This window comes from Phoca vitulina, unplaced genomic scaffold, assembly GCF_004348235.1.
Source record: "Phoca vitulina isolate PV1807 unplaced genomic scaffold, GSC_HSeal_1.0 scaffold38, whole genome shotgun sequence".
Lineage (NCBI taxonomy): Eukaryota > Metazoa > Chordata > Mammalia > Carnivora > Phocidae > Phoca > Phoca vitulina.
Genome location: NW_022589741.1, coordinates 13,092,754 through 13,109,808, shown reverse-complemented (window position 1 = coordinate 13,109,808; position 17,055 = coordinate 13,092,754). Strand labels below are relative to the sequence as shown.

At 44.4% G+C, this 17,055-nt stretch overlaps 1 protein-coding gene across 5 annotated transcripts in view; it reads left to right on the top strand.

The window, feature by feature from the left end:
- The window catches only part of SIK3 (SIK family kinase 3), a 238,493-nt gene that overhangs the window by 188,056 nt on the left and 33,382 nt on the right, over nucleotides 1–17,055 (top strand). For all 5 annotated transcript variants that reach the window (XM_032427722.1, XM_032427723.1, XM_032427726.1 and 2 more), the window contains exons 5-6: nucleotides 539–663; nucleotides 1,219–1,342. In XM_032427722.1, coding sequence (XP_032283613.1) covers nucleotides 539–663; nucleotides 1,219–1,342 — 249 coding nt within the window. The remainder of the gene's footprint in view (nucleotides 1–538; nucleotides 664–1,218; nucleotides 1,343–17,055) is intronic.

The window sequence follows — 17,055 nt, the reverse complement described above, 5'->3', positions numbered from 1 at the left end:
TGGAGTTAAATTGTAAATATTCCTGTTTCAGTGTGTAAATAAGTTGCCTATTCTTCCTTTCGAATAAGCCACCTTAATGATAATAATGTCACTTTACCTAAATTTTCAAGTCCATGTGTCTCTAGTGGTCGGAAATGTGTTTGTCCTAAGAAGTAAAAATAATAGGGAAAGTCTGGGTCCAGGTGAGCAGGCTTTGAGGTAGTTAGTGATTCTGGTGTGGCCTTAACATCAGTCACTATCCAGTGTCACCTATGGTCTGAAAGCAACAGGCACGCTTGGCTCCCTCAGTGTGGCTTTCTGCAGGGAACAGTGTTGGTTCTGCTGACATAAACCCGTCACGTGTACTTCAGTTAACCAGGGGTCTTTGGCATTCCAGCTCATCTGTATCTCCCTTTCACTATTATGTTATGTTCCAGTGGCTGGTTGGAGAATTTCTAAATGGTCTCTCTTCACATTGGATGCTCAAATGTAATGCTCCAGAGCCTTTGTTCAGTGACTAGAAGCTAGTAACGTGAGGTATGTCCGTTTGTCTTTCTAGATTTTGGCTTCAGTAACCTGTTCACTCCTGGGCAGCTGCTGAAGACCTGGTGCGGCAGCCCTCCCTACGCTGCACCTGAGCTCTTTGAGGGAAAGGAGTACGACGGGCCCAAAGTGGACATCTGGGTATGTACTGTTTTCTCTCAGCCCCCGGGCTGGTGGTTCTCCTTCCCTGGGAACAGCGCCGTCACCCTGGGGGACATTGAATGCTGCACACGAATCGACACCTTGACCCCTGTGCTTTGAATTCCCAGTTCCTTGTGCAGAGTCTTCCCTCCAGCTCTTGTCTTAGAGACCGAGCCACAGATTTCAAACTTCCCCTTTTGCAGCTGCAAAAAAAAAAAAAAAAAAAAAGCCCAAGAGCAAGCTTGGATGGGTGCCCTTGCCAAGAACAGAGATTCTTTCTGTTGTTGCCACTTGCCTTCTCCCTCGAGGATGAGTGCCGAGAGAAATTCTAGATATGTTACCCAAAATTAATGTCTGGAAGCAAAGAAGAATGTTAACTACCCTAAAGACGATCGGCCTTGACAATGCCCCATATTATTTCTCACAAAGAAAGAAGAAAAAGTTAGTCCCATTATCTTGTGCATGACTCACCATCATCTTCATACACATACTATAATGGCCTCTTTTGTTTCCTCTGATGCGATTAATTGTATGTACTCTCTGTTTGGGATGCAGAGCCTTGGAGTCGTCCTCTATGTGCTTGTGTGTGGCGCCCTGCCATTTGATGGGAGCACACTGCAGAATCTGCGGGCCCGGGTGTTGAGTGGAAAGTTCCGCATCCCGTTTTTTATGTCCACAGGTAAGGGAGTTACCAGCACATAGCAGTGATGGGGTTCACAGATGCTGAGTTCTCGCAGGAATTGGGTGACAGAGTATAAACGACCCACTTAACAACCTTCTTAGCTCCAGTTTGCTGAACCGGCGCCTCCGGAAGCAAGGTTCTGCAGGAACACGGTGTACGGGCTGTGGCATCCGGTGGCCCCCCAGGTGGCCCGAGGTCGGCGCTAAGCTCTGCCTATAGCTACTCGTGTTGTGCGGCTGATGGCGAAGTCTGTGTGAGCTTTGGTTCCCTCCCCCGTAAGTGGCTGGCAGTTTTGTGAGGGCGTTACTCTGAAGACTAAATTAAATAGTCTGTGGAAAGAGTCGTTAGGCCCATCACATAGTTGCAAGGCAGTAAATATTCCTGTTTCACCCCTGTCCCGCTCTTTTTCATGATAGTATTTCCATCTACTGGGGCCCCGCCGAAATGTGGCAGTGAATGCCAAGGATGGAGCGGACTTTGCGTCTCAGTCTCGCTGCTGCCACATTTCCTACTTCCGTGACCTGTATCCCCCCAGACTCAAAAAAGTGTTTTTCAAATGAGTGGGCAGTAGAGTAAGTAGCTCTTGGAAAGATGTAACACTCCAGACGCCAGATACCCAGAACCTACAGTATTTCATCACCATTTCTGTGCACATGAGATAGGAACAGCTCAGAGACTGTGCAGTAAGCAGTCTCATTCGTTTTACCTAAATGTGTTTTCAGTTTAAGGAACGACATACAGAGTGTATGGCCCGTGTTGGCAACACGGTATAAGCACATGGGAAGTGCCTTTTAGAGTAAATAGGGGAAACTTTTTCTAGATTTCACTTTCAGTCTCCTTAGCTTTAATGGTTTAATAGCGTGTCTGATAATGATAAGTGCTGTGAGAAAAATAAAGTAGAGAAGGGGGTCAGGGCTGGTAGGTGGGAGGTTATTTGAAAAGGTACGACCAGGGAACCCCCTTCACTGAGAAAGTGACGTTTCAGCACAGACGTAAGGAAGGTGAGGGAATGAGCCGTGTGGCCTGAGGCTGAGCTTTCCTGCTAGGGGGGGCAGCCAGGGCAGAGGCCCCCTGGGAGGGAGTGTGCTGGAGTGTTTAAGGAACAGGCCAGGGGCCTCTGTGCTTGAAAGGAGTGACAGGGACAAGAGAGATGAGGTCAGAGAGGTGAGAGAGAACTTGCTTTTAGGGCCTAGTCAATGGAAAGACCTGAGTTTTTACTTTGAGCTAAATGCAAAGGATCAGAGGGTTTTGACAGAAGAATGATGCAATCTGACTTTGGTTTTTTCCCTAACTTTTATTATCAAAATTTTCAAACACACAAAAAAAGTCAAAAGCATGTGACTGCGATTTTTTTTTTTTTAAACCACTTTGGCTGCTCTGCTGGTTAAAAGGGTTAGGTGCTAAAGGAAGGGAGACTTTTGCAATCATCCAAATGAGAGATACTGGTGGCTCGTTCCCAGACTGGGTGTGGAGGTGGAGATGGTAAGAAGTGGTCAGATTGAAGAGATACTCCATACTGTGTGGCAGGCACCATTCAGAGCAGTTTAAAAACATTGACTCATTTTGTTATTACAACAACCCTGTGAGATATGTAAGTCTATCACCCCCATGTTACAGTGATAAAACTGAAGCCAGGACGTGGTCAGCAATTTTCCCCAAGATAACACAGCTACGAAGTGGCTAAACTAGAATTCGAACCTAGGCAGTCTGGTTCCAACAGCATTTATGTTGAATTTGATGTGAGAGAAAGAGTCACTAAAGGTAACTCCAGGGGTGTTGGCTTGAGCAATTGGAAGGATAGATTTACTGCTGACTGAGACCGGGACGACTAAGGAAGAATACTTAGTTTCGGAGAGATGTTTTAGATCATTTAGTTTGAGATGCGCATTATACCTCTACGCTGAGATCTGGTGTAGGCAGTTGAATATAGGGCTGTAGCTTAGCTGAGAGTTGTGGGCCAGGGATGTACATTTGTGAATCATCGGTGTATAGATAATATTTACAGCTCTGACATGGGATCGCTTTATAGGCAGTGATTATAGAGAAGGGGTCCAGGGGTTCATGTCCAGACCACACTAATGGTCAGAGATCAGGAAGATGAGGAGAGATCGGCACGGGAATCACCAGCGAGGTAAGCCAGAGGGGCTGTCGTCCTAGAAAACAAGGAAGAAAATGTTTCAAGGAGGAGAGAATGAGGAACTCTGCCAGGTGCTGCTGACAGGTGAGAGAAGATGAGCGGGAGCTTTGGATTCGGGAAGGTGGAGATCAGTGACGGCATCGGAAGACGGTTTCAGTGGAGGGGCAGGAGCACAAACCTAATTTGTGTGGCCACGACAGAAAAGGAATGGAGGGGAAATGGCGAAAAGAAATAGGCACAGCCATCCCCAATTTTACTATAAAAGGCAGCAGAGATGGGGTCCAGCAGCTCGCTCTGGCCAGTCATCAGTGATCCTTGTCATCATCCGCTGGGGGTCCTCGGTCCTTATCTTCATGACTGCCCAGCAGTACTTAGCACTGACCCTTTTTTAAAAATAAACTTTATTTTTTAGGGCAGTTTTAGGTTCACAGCAAAAGTGGACAGAAAGTGCAGCCAGTCCCCATATACCCACGTCCCCTCACTCGTAGCCTCCCCACGATCGGTGTCCACCAACGTAGCGTATTTGTTACAGCCAAGCATCCTGCGTCCTGCATCGACACTATATCAGATTATCATCCAAATTCCGTAGTTGCCGTTAGCATGGTGTCCATTCTGTGGATTTGCACAAATATATGATGACATGTATCCACCATTATACTTTCATACAGAGCAATTTCACTGCCCGAAAAATCCTCTGCACCTGTTGACCCCTTCCCCCAACCTCTGGTAGCCACTGATCATTTTACTGTCTCCCTAGTTTTGCCTTTTCTAGAATGTCATATATAGTAGTTGGAATCCCACGGTATGTGGTCTTCTTTCATTCAGTAATATGTACATAGGGTTCCTCTCTGGCTTTTGGGGCTTGGTCGCTCATTTCTTTTTAACGCTGAGTAGCATTCCATTGTGTGGATTTACCCTATTTATCCATTTGCTCGCCAGACATTGTGGTTGCTTCCACGTTTGGGCAGCGATGAATAAAACTGCTGTAAACTTTGTGTGCGGGTTTTGGTGTGGATCTAAGCTTTCAACTCCTTTGGGCAAATAGGAGGAAGTGTGATTGCTGGATTGAATGGAAGAGTAGGTTTAGTTTTGTAAGAAACCGCCAAGCTGTCTTCCAAGGTGGCTGCCGCACTTTGCCTTCCTACCAGCGGTGAGCGAGCATCCCCTTGGCTCCGCATCCTGGGCAGCATGGTGTACTGTCCATGCTCCGGAGGTTTGCCCTGCTAATGGACAGATGCGTAGTGGTTGCTTGTGATTTTAATTTGCAGTTCCCTGATGATGTATGATGAGCATCTTTTCATATTTACCATCTGTCCATCTTCTTTGGTGACTTGTCTGTCCAAGTGTTTGGCCCATTTTTAAATCAGGTTGTGTTTTCTTATCCTTGAGTCACTCCCTACTTTTTGAAACACTTTTTTCTCACTGCTTCTCAGACACCACATTCTCTTGTTTTCCTCCTATCTGTGGATGCACCTTCTCAGTCATCTCTGTCAGATTTCCTTTTCTCTGTTCATCCTTTAAGTCTTTTCTTCTTTATACCGTCTTTCTGAGCCATGTCAACTGCTGTGGCTTCGGTGAGGACTGTCACGTTCGTCCCCTATTAACACTCAGTCAGCTCTCTGGCCCAGACCTCTCCTCTGGGATGAAGGGCGACCTAACCCATTGCTGCTGATCAAATCACTTTTACGTCTTGAATTAACATCAATAGAAACATTTCAAAACTGACTTTAACTCCCTGTCCCTATCCTTGGTTGCCTAGCCCAGTGAGTGGCGTACGTCACCATCGGAGCAAGGTAGGAACTAGCCTGATTCCTCCTCCTCTCTCACCATATTCACAGCTGATCAGTTACCAAATCCCGTCCATTCAGTCCTCCTTTCCTCTAGCAGTTCTGTAGTGGTTCTTGCCTACATGAAAAAGAGCCAACTAACGGGTTTCTGGCTCCAGTCTTGTCCCTCCCTGATCCATCCTCCACGTGCTGCATGAGGAATCTTTCTAAAACAACATATAAAAACAACACACACACACACGCAGATCTGATCATACCATTTTCCAGCTTAAACTTCTCAGTGGTTTGTCTCCAAAATGGTTTGCCTCTAGGCTAAAGTTCACTCCTTTATGTGGCAGGGACACTGACTTTCAAACATTTTGACCATGACCATAGTAAAAAATATCTTTTATACTGTGACCTAAAACACGTATATATCCACATCCCTAAACAGAAGTTTTTTTTTTTAAAAAGCAAAATGTGCCTTTACTATGTGCACTACACTCCAATATATTTTATTCCATTACATTAAAAACTGCAGGTTATAACTTACTAGACTGATGTCATGACTGCTGTTTGAAAACCAGTGGTCTAGAAATACCTGGTGCCTGCCGGTCTCTGCGGCCCCAACTCCCATTGTACACCTAGTCAGCCTCACTTCCTTCCAGTTTCCCGAACAAGTGATGTTCTGCGGAGCAGTTCCCTCTGCCTAGAATACTTCTTCCTCCCCCAACCTGACTCTACCCACTCCTGTATTCTAGAATAAGAAATTAGATGTGCTAGAAAAAGAATTGAGATATTTCTACTGGTTTTCAGATCTCTGGGTTTTGTTTTTGTTTTTGTTTTTGTTTTTAATCATGGGACTTAACCAAATTTTTTATTGTAATTACTTCTTTTATTGTACATCTTCCACACCAGACTGAGCTTAGAGAAAATATAGATGAAGTGTGTTTTTTCACAGTTGTCTAGAGCCTAGCATAGTATCTGGCATGTAGCAGGACTTAGTAAATAGTGAGTAGATAGTAATAGAAGCCTATTTAAAACCCTCCAGTGGCTTGCATTTCCACTTAGAGTAAAGGTCGAAAAGCCACTATCGTGATGGCCAACAAGGCACCGCTGGGATCGGCCGCCTCTCTCACGTCATTTCTTGCTGCTGTTGGCCGCAGCTTCCGAGCACCAGTCACAGAGGCATCCTTGCTGTTTCTCAGACTCCCCAGGCACATGCGTTCCTAAGTACTCGCATGGCTTGCTTCCTCATGTCACTTGAGGTTTCTGCTTCAGCATCTCCTCAGAGAGGCCTTTCTCTGTCCAGAGCTCTGCCTCAGTCTTTACCTGGCGGGGATCACTGCCTGACCTCAGCTGTTGATCGCGTCCCTGCTCCCTGTCCCACTGCCTCTTGGCTGCAGTAAGCTTTTGTTTCTCTTCACTGCTGTATTTATTCCCGGGGCTTAGGACAGGGCCTGGGTCCTCGCAGGCACTCCGGAAGTGTCTGTTAAATGAGTGAATGAAGGCCTGAGTAGGTTCGTTAAAATGCTATCAAAACTCCTCCAGAATGTACACTTGTATTCAAATAATAACATCAGTAATAGTGATCTTCATTTCTTTAGGACTTTCAAGTTGACACAGTATTTCCTATACTTGATCTAATTTGAGCTGGATAACCGTACTGTGGAATTGGTATTGATACATACTATTTTAGCATTTTGCCAGTGACGTTTAAAGAAATGACTTGACCTGCCTAAAGCCACACAGGTAATACATGACTCACTTAGTCATTTATTTAGTGTTTGACGACACCGCACTGCTGCCAAGAAAGGGCAAGATAAACAAACCACTTCCTCTGCTTTTCCAGTGTCCACAGTATTTCCTGTGAGCAGCTTGGGTTCCCTCCGCCCTCCACCCCCGTCCCCTTGCATCATGGCAGAAGGTTGGTACTCCGTCCTTGCCACGGCTGGCTTCAGATAGTGGAGGCTGGGAAAAAAGTTTATTCTGCTGTCAGCCACATTTGTCTGTTAGTGCCTAGAAATAAACTATGTAGCATTTTAACTACTTAGAAAGAAGTAATATTTGTAGTATAAGTTAACACGGAAGTTTAAAGATTCAGAGACTGTTGATATTATTATTCTAAATGTGGTCCCTTTTTAATCCTAGACAACTAATTCCATAAGTAGGAGTAAACATTTTCGTAAAGTTAAGGCCAGCAAATGAGCAACAACCCAGTCTAGGAAATGAGTAGACAGTTCTGTGGTAGCAGTCTGAGCCCTCCTGCCCTCAGGGACACACACGTGCTGGGCCTTGCCTGACGTCGTAGGCCTGAAGCCCGAGGCCCGGCAGACGGTGCCTTCAGAAGGACAAGGCACAGGAGCAGATGAACTCACAAGGCTGTTTAGTCTCTTAGCTCAGACATCATAGTCACATAAAGTTTCAAGTTCACATGAAGGAGACCTACAGTCTGTCCCGAGTCCCTTTTTTGCTTACACCTCTAGTGTCCGGTCCCGGTGGCAGCTCACGAGAGCTGGAGGGAGCTCTAAGGCCGGAGCCGGCCGCTCTCCAGCCCGTCGGCTCTGCTTCCTGCGCTGCTGGAGGTAGGGCGGCTGAGGAGCAAGATCCTTTCTTTTCTCGGGCTGTTGTCACAGACTTGAGTGAGTTGATCATTTTTCTGCCGAAAGGATTTAGATGCTCCAGCAGAGCTGCTGTTCTCTAAATTAGCACTTGGGAGGCCAAGTGGGTAAGGCCGCACCGTCTAGCTGCTTCGAGCGCCGTTGAATTCCAGAATATCTGCAGCTGTGTGGGCCCATGCTATGCAGATGGACGCAGTCAGTTCAAGAATTCTGAGCGTCTTTTTATTGTCAGTAATGTGTGGAATGAAGTGTCCTCACAACTCGTGGGTATTTCTGTGCCTGGGCTCGTGTGTTTGATATAGGCGTCCTTCCGTGGGCATCCTGAGATCCACTAAAGACCTGGCTTCCAAGCTGGAAGACAGTGGCACAAATTTATAAGAGGATTTATTCAAGGCTGAACGATTTTGAACCACATAGTTTTATGATTAGGTGTGTGACTTCCCCTCTTGCCTGGAATAGAAGCCCCTGTATATCAGAACTGTGTTCTGTACGTCATCATCTCCCATAAAACCTGACAGGACCTACTGTGCTGTAAACATTCAGTAAATTTTTCTTTTTTTTTTTTTAAAGATTTTATTTATTTGACAGAGAGAGACACAGCGAGAGAGGGAGCACAAGCAGGGGGAGTGGGAGAGGGAGAAGCAGGCTTCCGGCCGAGTAGGGAGCCCGATGCGGGGCTCGATCCCAGGACCCTGGGATCATGACCTGAGCCGAAGGCAGACGCTTAACGACTGAGCCACCCAGGCGCCCCTCAGTAAATATTTCTTAGTGAAAAACTGAATTATCACCACTTACCTCTAGAATCTTATGTCAGACTCTTGGGTTTTATTATTAAACAGGTAATTCACTGATGATCTAAATTATTCACTGGTTTTATGGGTTTTTGTTATATAGGTTATTATGTGAATGACCAGGTCACGGGACTTCTAGTTTTAAAAAGGTTTTGATCTATTATGGATTTGGCTTTCTATGTCTCAAGTGAAATAAGTTTGGTCTAGACCAGCGTTTTTGGATTAAAATTCTGAGAGCATCCTGGAGAGTGGTTAGGTAAAAACCTGGAACCTAAATTACAGAAGAATTGAAAGTTGGAACTTGCTGGGTTTTGAGCTGTTACGGACGATGAGACCTCGCCTGACCACACGTGTTGTCAGGTGCTTTCTCTGACTCCCCCTCCCACTGAAGGAAGCCAGCAGCTTAAATTTGTTGAGTACCAAACTCATTAACTACCAGGATATTTTTTAAAACCTTCAGAAGCCTACTTCTTAAAGCCTTGTTTGTCTTATTCACCAATTATACTATCTGCTAGTGAATATTGTAAAGATCAGTCATTCATTTAATACTGAAGGAAAATTAATTTATAGTGGAAAAACTGCTGTGACAGTAAGTGCAGAGAGATCTCTTGTGGACAATATTTTTGAGTCCTTATTGATCAGACTTTATTGTGCCTTAATTAATTGTAATACTGCATAAGCATTTTATCACTGGGAACACAAGACCCAGGCTTCCATAATGCTCCTGATGGAGACCGCTGTGCGGCTCCTGCCAAAGAGCTTGTACTTCGAAGCAGGCAGCTCTGCCCGGACTGGCTTACTCATCAAGAACCACACAACATCTTGCTTGGCTAAAAGCACTTTGCATAGAGGGGATGGGACAGGAAATTAAAGTAGCTCACCCACCAGCGTCCATATACCTAGGGGCTCAGCATCCTAAAAGCAGTTCTCTAATACATTTTGGGGCATAGTCTTCCACTAGCGGGAAACCCGCGTAGTGCTTTCGTGTTAGTGAATGAAGAAATCACAGGGGATGTCAGGAAAGGGACAGGATCTACCTCAGGGTCACGCAGAGCTCCTCTGATTTTACCTAACATAGTGGGGAACCATGGGGAAGTACCAGTACTTACTGCCTTATTCATTATTGCCCCTTGCAAGCAGACTGTCTCCAAGCTTATGGCAGCCCTATGGAGGAAAATAGGGAGAGGGAGAAAGTTCTAAGTGGAAGGACTCCAGAGATTTGGATAATACTTAACATTCATTGAACACTTTCTATGGACCAGGCACTGTTGCATTAACTTGTTTTATATATGGAACCACCCTAGAAGTAGGCAACTCTCGTTATTTGATAGACAAGATAATCAAGGCATGGTAAGATGGAGTGATGGACCCCAAATCCTACAGCTAGGAAGTGGCAGAGCCGAGATTTGAACACTAGCCTTCTGGCTTCAGAAGCCACCTGTCTTTGCTCGTATTTTAATTCTCAAGAAATATGTATCTGCCAAGGTATTCCAAGTATCAGGAGAGTCCTAGAATACATATCTTTGTCCATCTACATCAATTATGTATTGGAAAAAGAGTATCAACTACTCTATATTGGACTCTGGAGTGAAACTAAACCAGAATTTTGTTCTACTCTAAGGATTGATATTAGGACTTATAAAACCATACTTGAATAGGGCGGTACAGGCAACAATGTAATTTTTAAACAATGTGAACTTCAAATTGGACAGCCTCTACTAGTAGAACACCGTAGCCTGGTGGGGCCCAGAGGTCAGCGTCAGCCTCCCAGCCTTTAAGCCCGCATCCCCTGATCTCCGAATCTTAAATCTGAAGCATCACAGCCACCCAGGAAAACTAGAAAATAAGGAACATTCAAGAAATAGTTGTTATTTTTCTAATAAATGGAGAGAGACGGCCACTTGTTTTCTCCTCAGTCCATCTAAGACTGATAAACTGCTAAAACCAAAGAGAAAAGTCTCTCAGCCTAAGTTTATTCATTCTCCATGAGAAGCTTTTCTCACCAGCCCCGTCTTTATTTGCTCAGTTGTGCCAAGCCACCTTCCCTTGGCCTCTGTGTTCAGCCACAGAAAGTGTCTCACAGGGTTTAGTTATAAGGCACTTGATTTTTATTCCAGAACAGTCTGATAATAATTTGCAGCACTGTTGGGATTTGTATTTAAATCAAGAACTCTCCCATTTCCTTGTCTGATCTCTTACTGTCGGACCATCCTTCTAGGAATTCTACTGAATAGTTCAGTACTGGGAGTCCCAGTTTTCTTTCCCCTAAAGAACTGAAAGCAGATGATTTCAAAACAAGATTTTCTTTTTTCTCAGTGCCATTCTGACACAGGAGTTGCTGATCTCAGCTGAGTCAAATCTTATTACAGCCAACACTATTGTAGATTAAGTTCCATTATAGTTAATTCCGAGATTATGTATTTTCTTTGGTTGTGTAAAACTGTGGTATTGACTAGTACTTTAAATAAACCCCCTTAACTAACTTGCGAGTTGGAAACGTGTATATATTTGTGTGACAGTAAGTCTTCCAATCCCTACAGCATCGTTGTTCCAGGAAGATCTAATATAACAAAAAACCTCTGTATTTTGTATGATTGTATTTAACATTTATGCCATCTCTGAATGCATCTGTAGGTCTTAGCACATTCAGTGTACGTTATTTATACATAGAAATGTCTTGTTTCAAGACCATTTGTCTACTTCATTTAGATTTTAAAATAGTCACTATATAAAGTAGGTTTGACCTTAGCTGACAGCTGACAATGACAGGGTTTCCTTGGGCGTATTAAAAACCGTCATTTCTGGGGCTGAGTTTACAGGCAGAGTGAGGGTAACCCTTAACTCTGGCCAGCTTCTTACCAAAAGAGGAGATCTTGGCAATAACCCCTCTGATGTGTTTTTGATTGACTTTTTAATTCTTTCTATAGGATCATGATGTTGCAAGAGAGTCACGCTGTTTTTAGGCCATGATTATGACAGGACAAGGACGTGATGGCAGATTATATTTTCTTTTCATTAAGAAGAACAGCATGTTTGGTGCCTGGTTTTCCTTTTGGGAAAAGGCAGATAGCATTAAAGAGGAGCTGTGAATCCAGAACACACATGGCAAGGGCACAGACTCTTCTGGGCCCCAGTCCGCTCCATCCAGAGGTGGTCATTGCAGACCATTCATCTGTCATTTGCTCTCATAGTATGTTCTCCCCCAGACTGCTACCTGAGCTAGGCAAGGTGACTTGGGATAAGAGAATCTGGCAGTATATCCCATAGTATCCTGGTTCTGAAACGTGTAAAACTTTAGTGCCATTTAACTTGAAAAAAAAAAATGATAAGGTTACTTGTTTTCCAGGAAGCAGACGTTTTAGAGATTTTAATAGCCAATTTATTTTTGTTTCCTTTCTGAAGGATTTTGAGAGAAATAGAGCCGTCTTTGAAATTTGAATTGCTCTGGGGAATTAAACATTATTAAGAAGTTTGTTAAAATGATTGAAAAAAAAAGAACTCTTTGGAATTACCTTTGAACGCACCTGGTATTGACTGGAATGTACTCATGTGACACCAGACCATACCCTTCTTCCAGGCACCTGCAAGGAGCAAGAATTTCCTGAGTAATTGTGTCTTCCTTGCATTCTTCCCGTGCCTCCTGGCACACAGATGTCTTCTGTTTCCCCAGCTCAAAGCAGTTTTATGTGGTCAGAAAAAAATCTATGACTCAATTTCTTTCAGACCACTCCTCTGCCCACAGAGCCGAAAATGATTGCTTTGCCATGTCCCATCCTTTGGCATCACATGAAGGGCTTAAGGGACCATTGGCATTCCCTCCATCATAGGATCAGCCTGAAGATGCTGATGATTCAGTTCCCCAGATTTCTGCCCACCCCTTCTCCTGGTCTGTGGCGCCTTGATGGAGGAAGCCTGTTGTTTCTGGCCATCAGTCTCCATCAGCACCAACAACCCGGGTGTGTCAACTGGGTTCGCTCTTCGTTGGTGCATTTAATACGTACCCCAATGTCCTTGCCTTCTCAGTTCCTCGCAATCCAACTTACCATCCCCCTTAACATTGTTTTTGGCTCGTTCACAGCCTGCTTTTTTCCGAACTTGGCTTGTAGGCGGCTCTAGTGTGACAGAGCCTGTGAAGAGTACCTGGCATTCGATCGTCAGAAAAGGAAAATTGATTTGATTTGCCTTTTTAAAGATACGCTAGCTACTAAGTAAACTATCCAGAATTAATTATTTTAGGTGCCATGTGGGTTACGAACTCTGACTTTGGAGTCAGACTGCCCAGAATTTGTGTCCTGGCTCTGCCTCTTATTTTCAGGTCAAATTTCTTAACTTCTCTGATTTTTAATTTCTTTATCTTTAAAATGGGTATGATGGTAATAGAGGTTGGTGTGTGAATTAAATGCTTAATTAAAGTGGTTAGCACTCTGCCTAGCATATAAATGCTCAATAAATGTTAGTAATTATTATTGAGTAATACTTTTGAAGGAATTGCTCTATTAATCTTTCATACCCTCCTTCCTTATGTTTTTTATTCTTTTCTCTCTCACTCTCACTCTGTTAACATGCTAAAGATATATGATTAATACTTTCAATCAAATCCACAGGGTTTATGGGGAAGGCTTATCTGCTAAGAGTTTTGGTTTGTTGTAACATAATCTTGATGCTAAGGCTTTGCCCATATTGCAGATATCTGTGGGTCCCCACGTGGTAATCTTGATTTACAGATTATTCTGTATTCTGCCTCAGACAAGATCAGTGAGTAGGTGCCCCTGTGTGAGGCAAAGAACTCTAAAGCTATAAGGGAAGGCCCTGGAAACCATCTGGTCTGGGCTTTTGCCCCCAAACCCTGCCACCTCTGTCTTCTGTAAAAGGATAGTTGTCTGCTTTTTCTGGTTGGAAGCCTGGAGAAGGCCTGTTCTCTTGTGGATTCTTGGGACCTGCTGAGGAAATGTGTTCGAAGGAGCTGTAGCAGGCATGCAGTCTAGTACTTCTCTCCTCAGCCTTCTGGAGGGCTGTTAGCCTGTGCGGTGTTGTGGTGGGCACCGGGGTACGCAGCTCAGGCAGATAGACGCAGGCTCCGTCCTTACGGGACTCCCGGTCTTCCTGACATAATGCTGGGAGCCCTTTTAGTGACGTCTCAGATGCCAGCCTCTGATTCAGCGCATCTAGTGATAATAAGTATGCTCTTTCCCAGGATAGATCATTCCCGTTTCACAGTTACATGGTTTTCAGAGCTGGACAGGACCGAGGAGTTCATCCTTTCCAGGATAGTTGTTTCTGGACTTTGCAAGCGAACTCTTACTCAGAACACTCATCTATAAAATGGATAAAATTAGCTGTGCCGCAGATGGGGCCCTGCCCACTGGACAGCCCCTCTCGCTTCCCTAAGGGGCCCCTCCTCAGATCCCTAAGACCCTGACCCAGGAATTTGGATCACCTGTAACAATTAGAAAGACTTGTCCTACATTGAACTTGTGACTTCCTAATCATCTCAGATTCAGGCCCCTGGAACAGCATAGTATAAATCCACTTGGTTTTCTTTTTAAAAACCCTTCCGATACTTGAAGAACACCAAGTATGCCCCTTGCTGCTGACCTACATACACCTTCTCGTCTCCAAGATAAATCAGCCTACTGGCCTTTCACCTGTCTTCAGAGGCCATATTCTCAAACTTTGAGTCCGGAAATTCTTTCTAAAGTTACTCATTTCTTCTTCTGGTCTGAAGCTGGAGACAGAACTTCTGTCAACTACTTTTGGTGAATTTGAAGTTGGTTTTTAATTCCCCTTGCTCACCCTTTACTTCCCCCACCCCCTGCCTCCCAACCCAGACGAGATACTCTGAACCTCTTAGAGAAAAACTGTTTATCATCAAGTTTCAAAAAGAAAAAAGTTGTTAAAGACCTGGCCCTCTTAGATGGAATGACACGGGCAGTCTCCTTGTCATTCCCATTTTAGGGCCTGGCCTGACACAGCCGTCTCTCCATGGATCCTTCCCAACGCCTTTCAGTGCCGCAGGGCAGGGCCCGAGAGCATCCTCTAGTTAGCGAGCTGGTGGCAGATTGGGTTTCAGGGCCCCGGGCGATGTGCACTGCAGAGACCGCCTGGCATCCCATGCGTCTTGTGCGGGGCAGATGAAAGAGGGGGCTGCAGGCACTGCTGGGTGCTCTGGCATGCGCACACGGAGCAGCCTGTTCCTGCAGACGCTAGCCGAGGGCGGGGACGAGGGACGGGGCCGTTGGTGACGTGAGAATAGAGGACTTGGCAGCTGGAAAAGTTGATGCGTGTACCCTTTCATCGGAGGCCCTTGCTTCCTTCCACTCGTTTTAATTGACTGCCCCATGGTTGCTTGTGGTATGAGGTTGGGAGCATCGCTTACCTTTGTTCTCACCCTCTCTCCATATTTTATGTAGACCGGTGTGTTCCCATCGAGCCTGAATTTAATTTCACGAGCTATGTAGGACACTTAGGAAGTATGAGTTGATGATAATATCTGGCTTTCTGCATTTTGTCATATTTTACCATCTGTGCAACACATGGAAAGTGTGAGATTTCTGTTCCTTTGCATGAGAGATATTATGGGGGGCATAGGCATACAAGATAAAAACTTGTCTCCTCAGGACCATCACTGCCACCAGGAGGCCTTAACCTGGGACCTATAGCCATCGGGGGAATCGATGGCATGATTCGAGGGCTCCTTGAACAGACTGAAGTTACATGCAAATTTTTGTGTATAAATTCTTGTTTGCATTTTTCTGGAGAGTTTTCAAGGCATCTGAAACCAAATCATGATTAAGGATGACTGAATAAAGATTTCAAGATCCTGAAATTGAACTAGCTATATCTTCTAAGCAAGGCTTACTATATTAGTGTTCATTTCTTTTGATTTTAAGGAAATTGCCTTGAAAATCCTGTTTTAAAACAAGCCTGTAACTGAACGTCATTCTGCCTTGGTCATCTGACTGAGGACTGACGCGGTTACCTTTTATGCGCTGCATGCTGTGTGGGAACTGAGAGAAAACAGAAGGGCGCCATCTAGAGGCCTGAACAAAAATCTCACCACTTTCCAATCAGGCCCAGGCCTCCTCCCTACCTGGGGGTCTTCAGTTGTAGTAACTCTTTTTTTTTTTTTTTTTTTAAAGGGGCGCCTGGTTGGCTTAGTCGTTAAGCATCTGCCTTCGGCTCAGGTCATGATCCCAGAGTCCTGGGATCGAGCCCCGCATCGGGCTCTCTGCTCAGCGGGAAGCCTGCTTCTCCCTCTCCCTCTCCCCCTGCTTGTGTTCCCTCTCTCGCTGTGTCTCTCTCTGTCAAATAAATAAATAAAATCTTTTAAAAAAATAAATAAAGTAGGCTCCATGCGCCAGCGTGGAACCCAACATGGGGCTTGAACTCATGACCCTGAGATCAAGACCTGAGCTGAGACCAAGAGTTGGACGCTTAACCGACTGAGCCACCCAGGCACCCCAGTTGTAGTAACTTTTTTAAAATTAGGAACATTTTTTTCCTCTCAAGTAACTGCAGATCACAAAGGTGTGTGTCAAAGATATTTATAATCTATACAAATGCTCCAGGTGTGGGGTGTAGCCTGGCTACTTTGGAAACATAATTTTAATAAAAGTATAATGTTGTAGATGGCATTTACTCTTTCATAGGCATATAGGTTTTAGGATCTACACTGCATTTGAATATACTTTTAATTATAAATTATAGCAAGAACAAATTGATGCCTGCTATAAAATCATGTTGATATAGGGACTTTTCTTTTTGTATTTTCTTTTAAAGCAAGAACAAATTTAGAATTGAGTACATTGTCTTAATTACTCTTTGTTTTCCTTTTAATATGGTGATTTAGAATGGTGTTTGCCACATGGTGCAGAAACTGTGGGGTTGCAGAGTTGAATTCACTCTGGAAAAATAGATCAAACAGGATTTATATCCACGTGAAGATGTATCACGGGTGGTGAGAAGCCTATCTCTGTTGCCCCAGCCCTGCCATTACTTTGCAGTGTCGAGCACGTTCACTTGTTTCTTCTTTTATACGGGAGGCTAATAATAGAAGCTAATTTAGGGTTGTTGAGAGGAGTAAATGAAATAAAGTTGTTAAGCACAGTGCCTTGGACATAAAAAGTCTTTTAAAATTAGCACTGATTGGTTACTACTGTCCTCACTGGCCAGTCTTATTTTCAGGACCAATGTCATGAAATGGAAACCGTTTTAAAACCTGTATCTTACAGAGAATTCTATAGTGTTTTTTAAAATATCTTTTTTTTTTTTTAATTGAAACATAATTGACATACATCACTGTACTAGTCACAGGTGGACAACATGGTGATTCAGTGTTTACACTTACGGCGCGATCACCGCAAGAATCTCGCTACCATCTCTGTGTGGCTGGGTG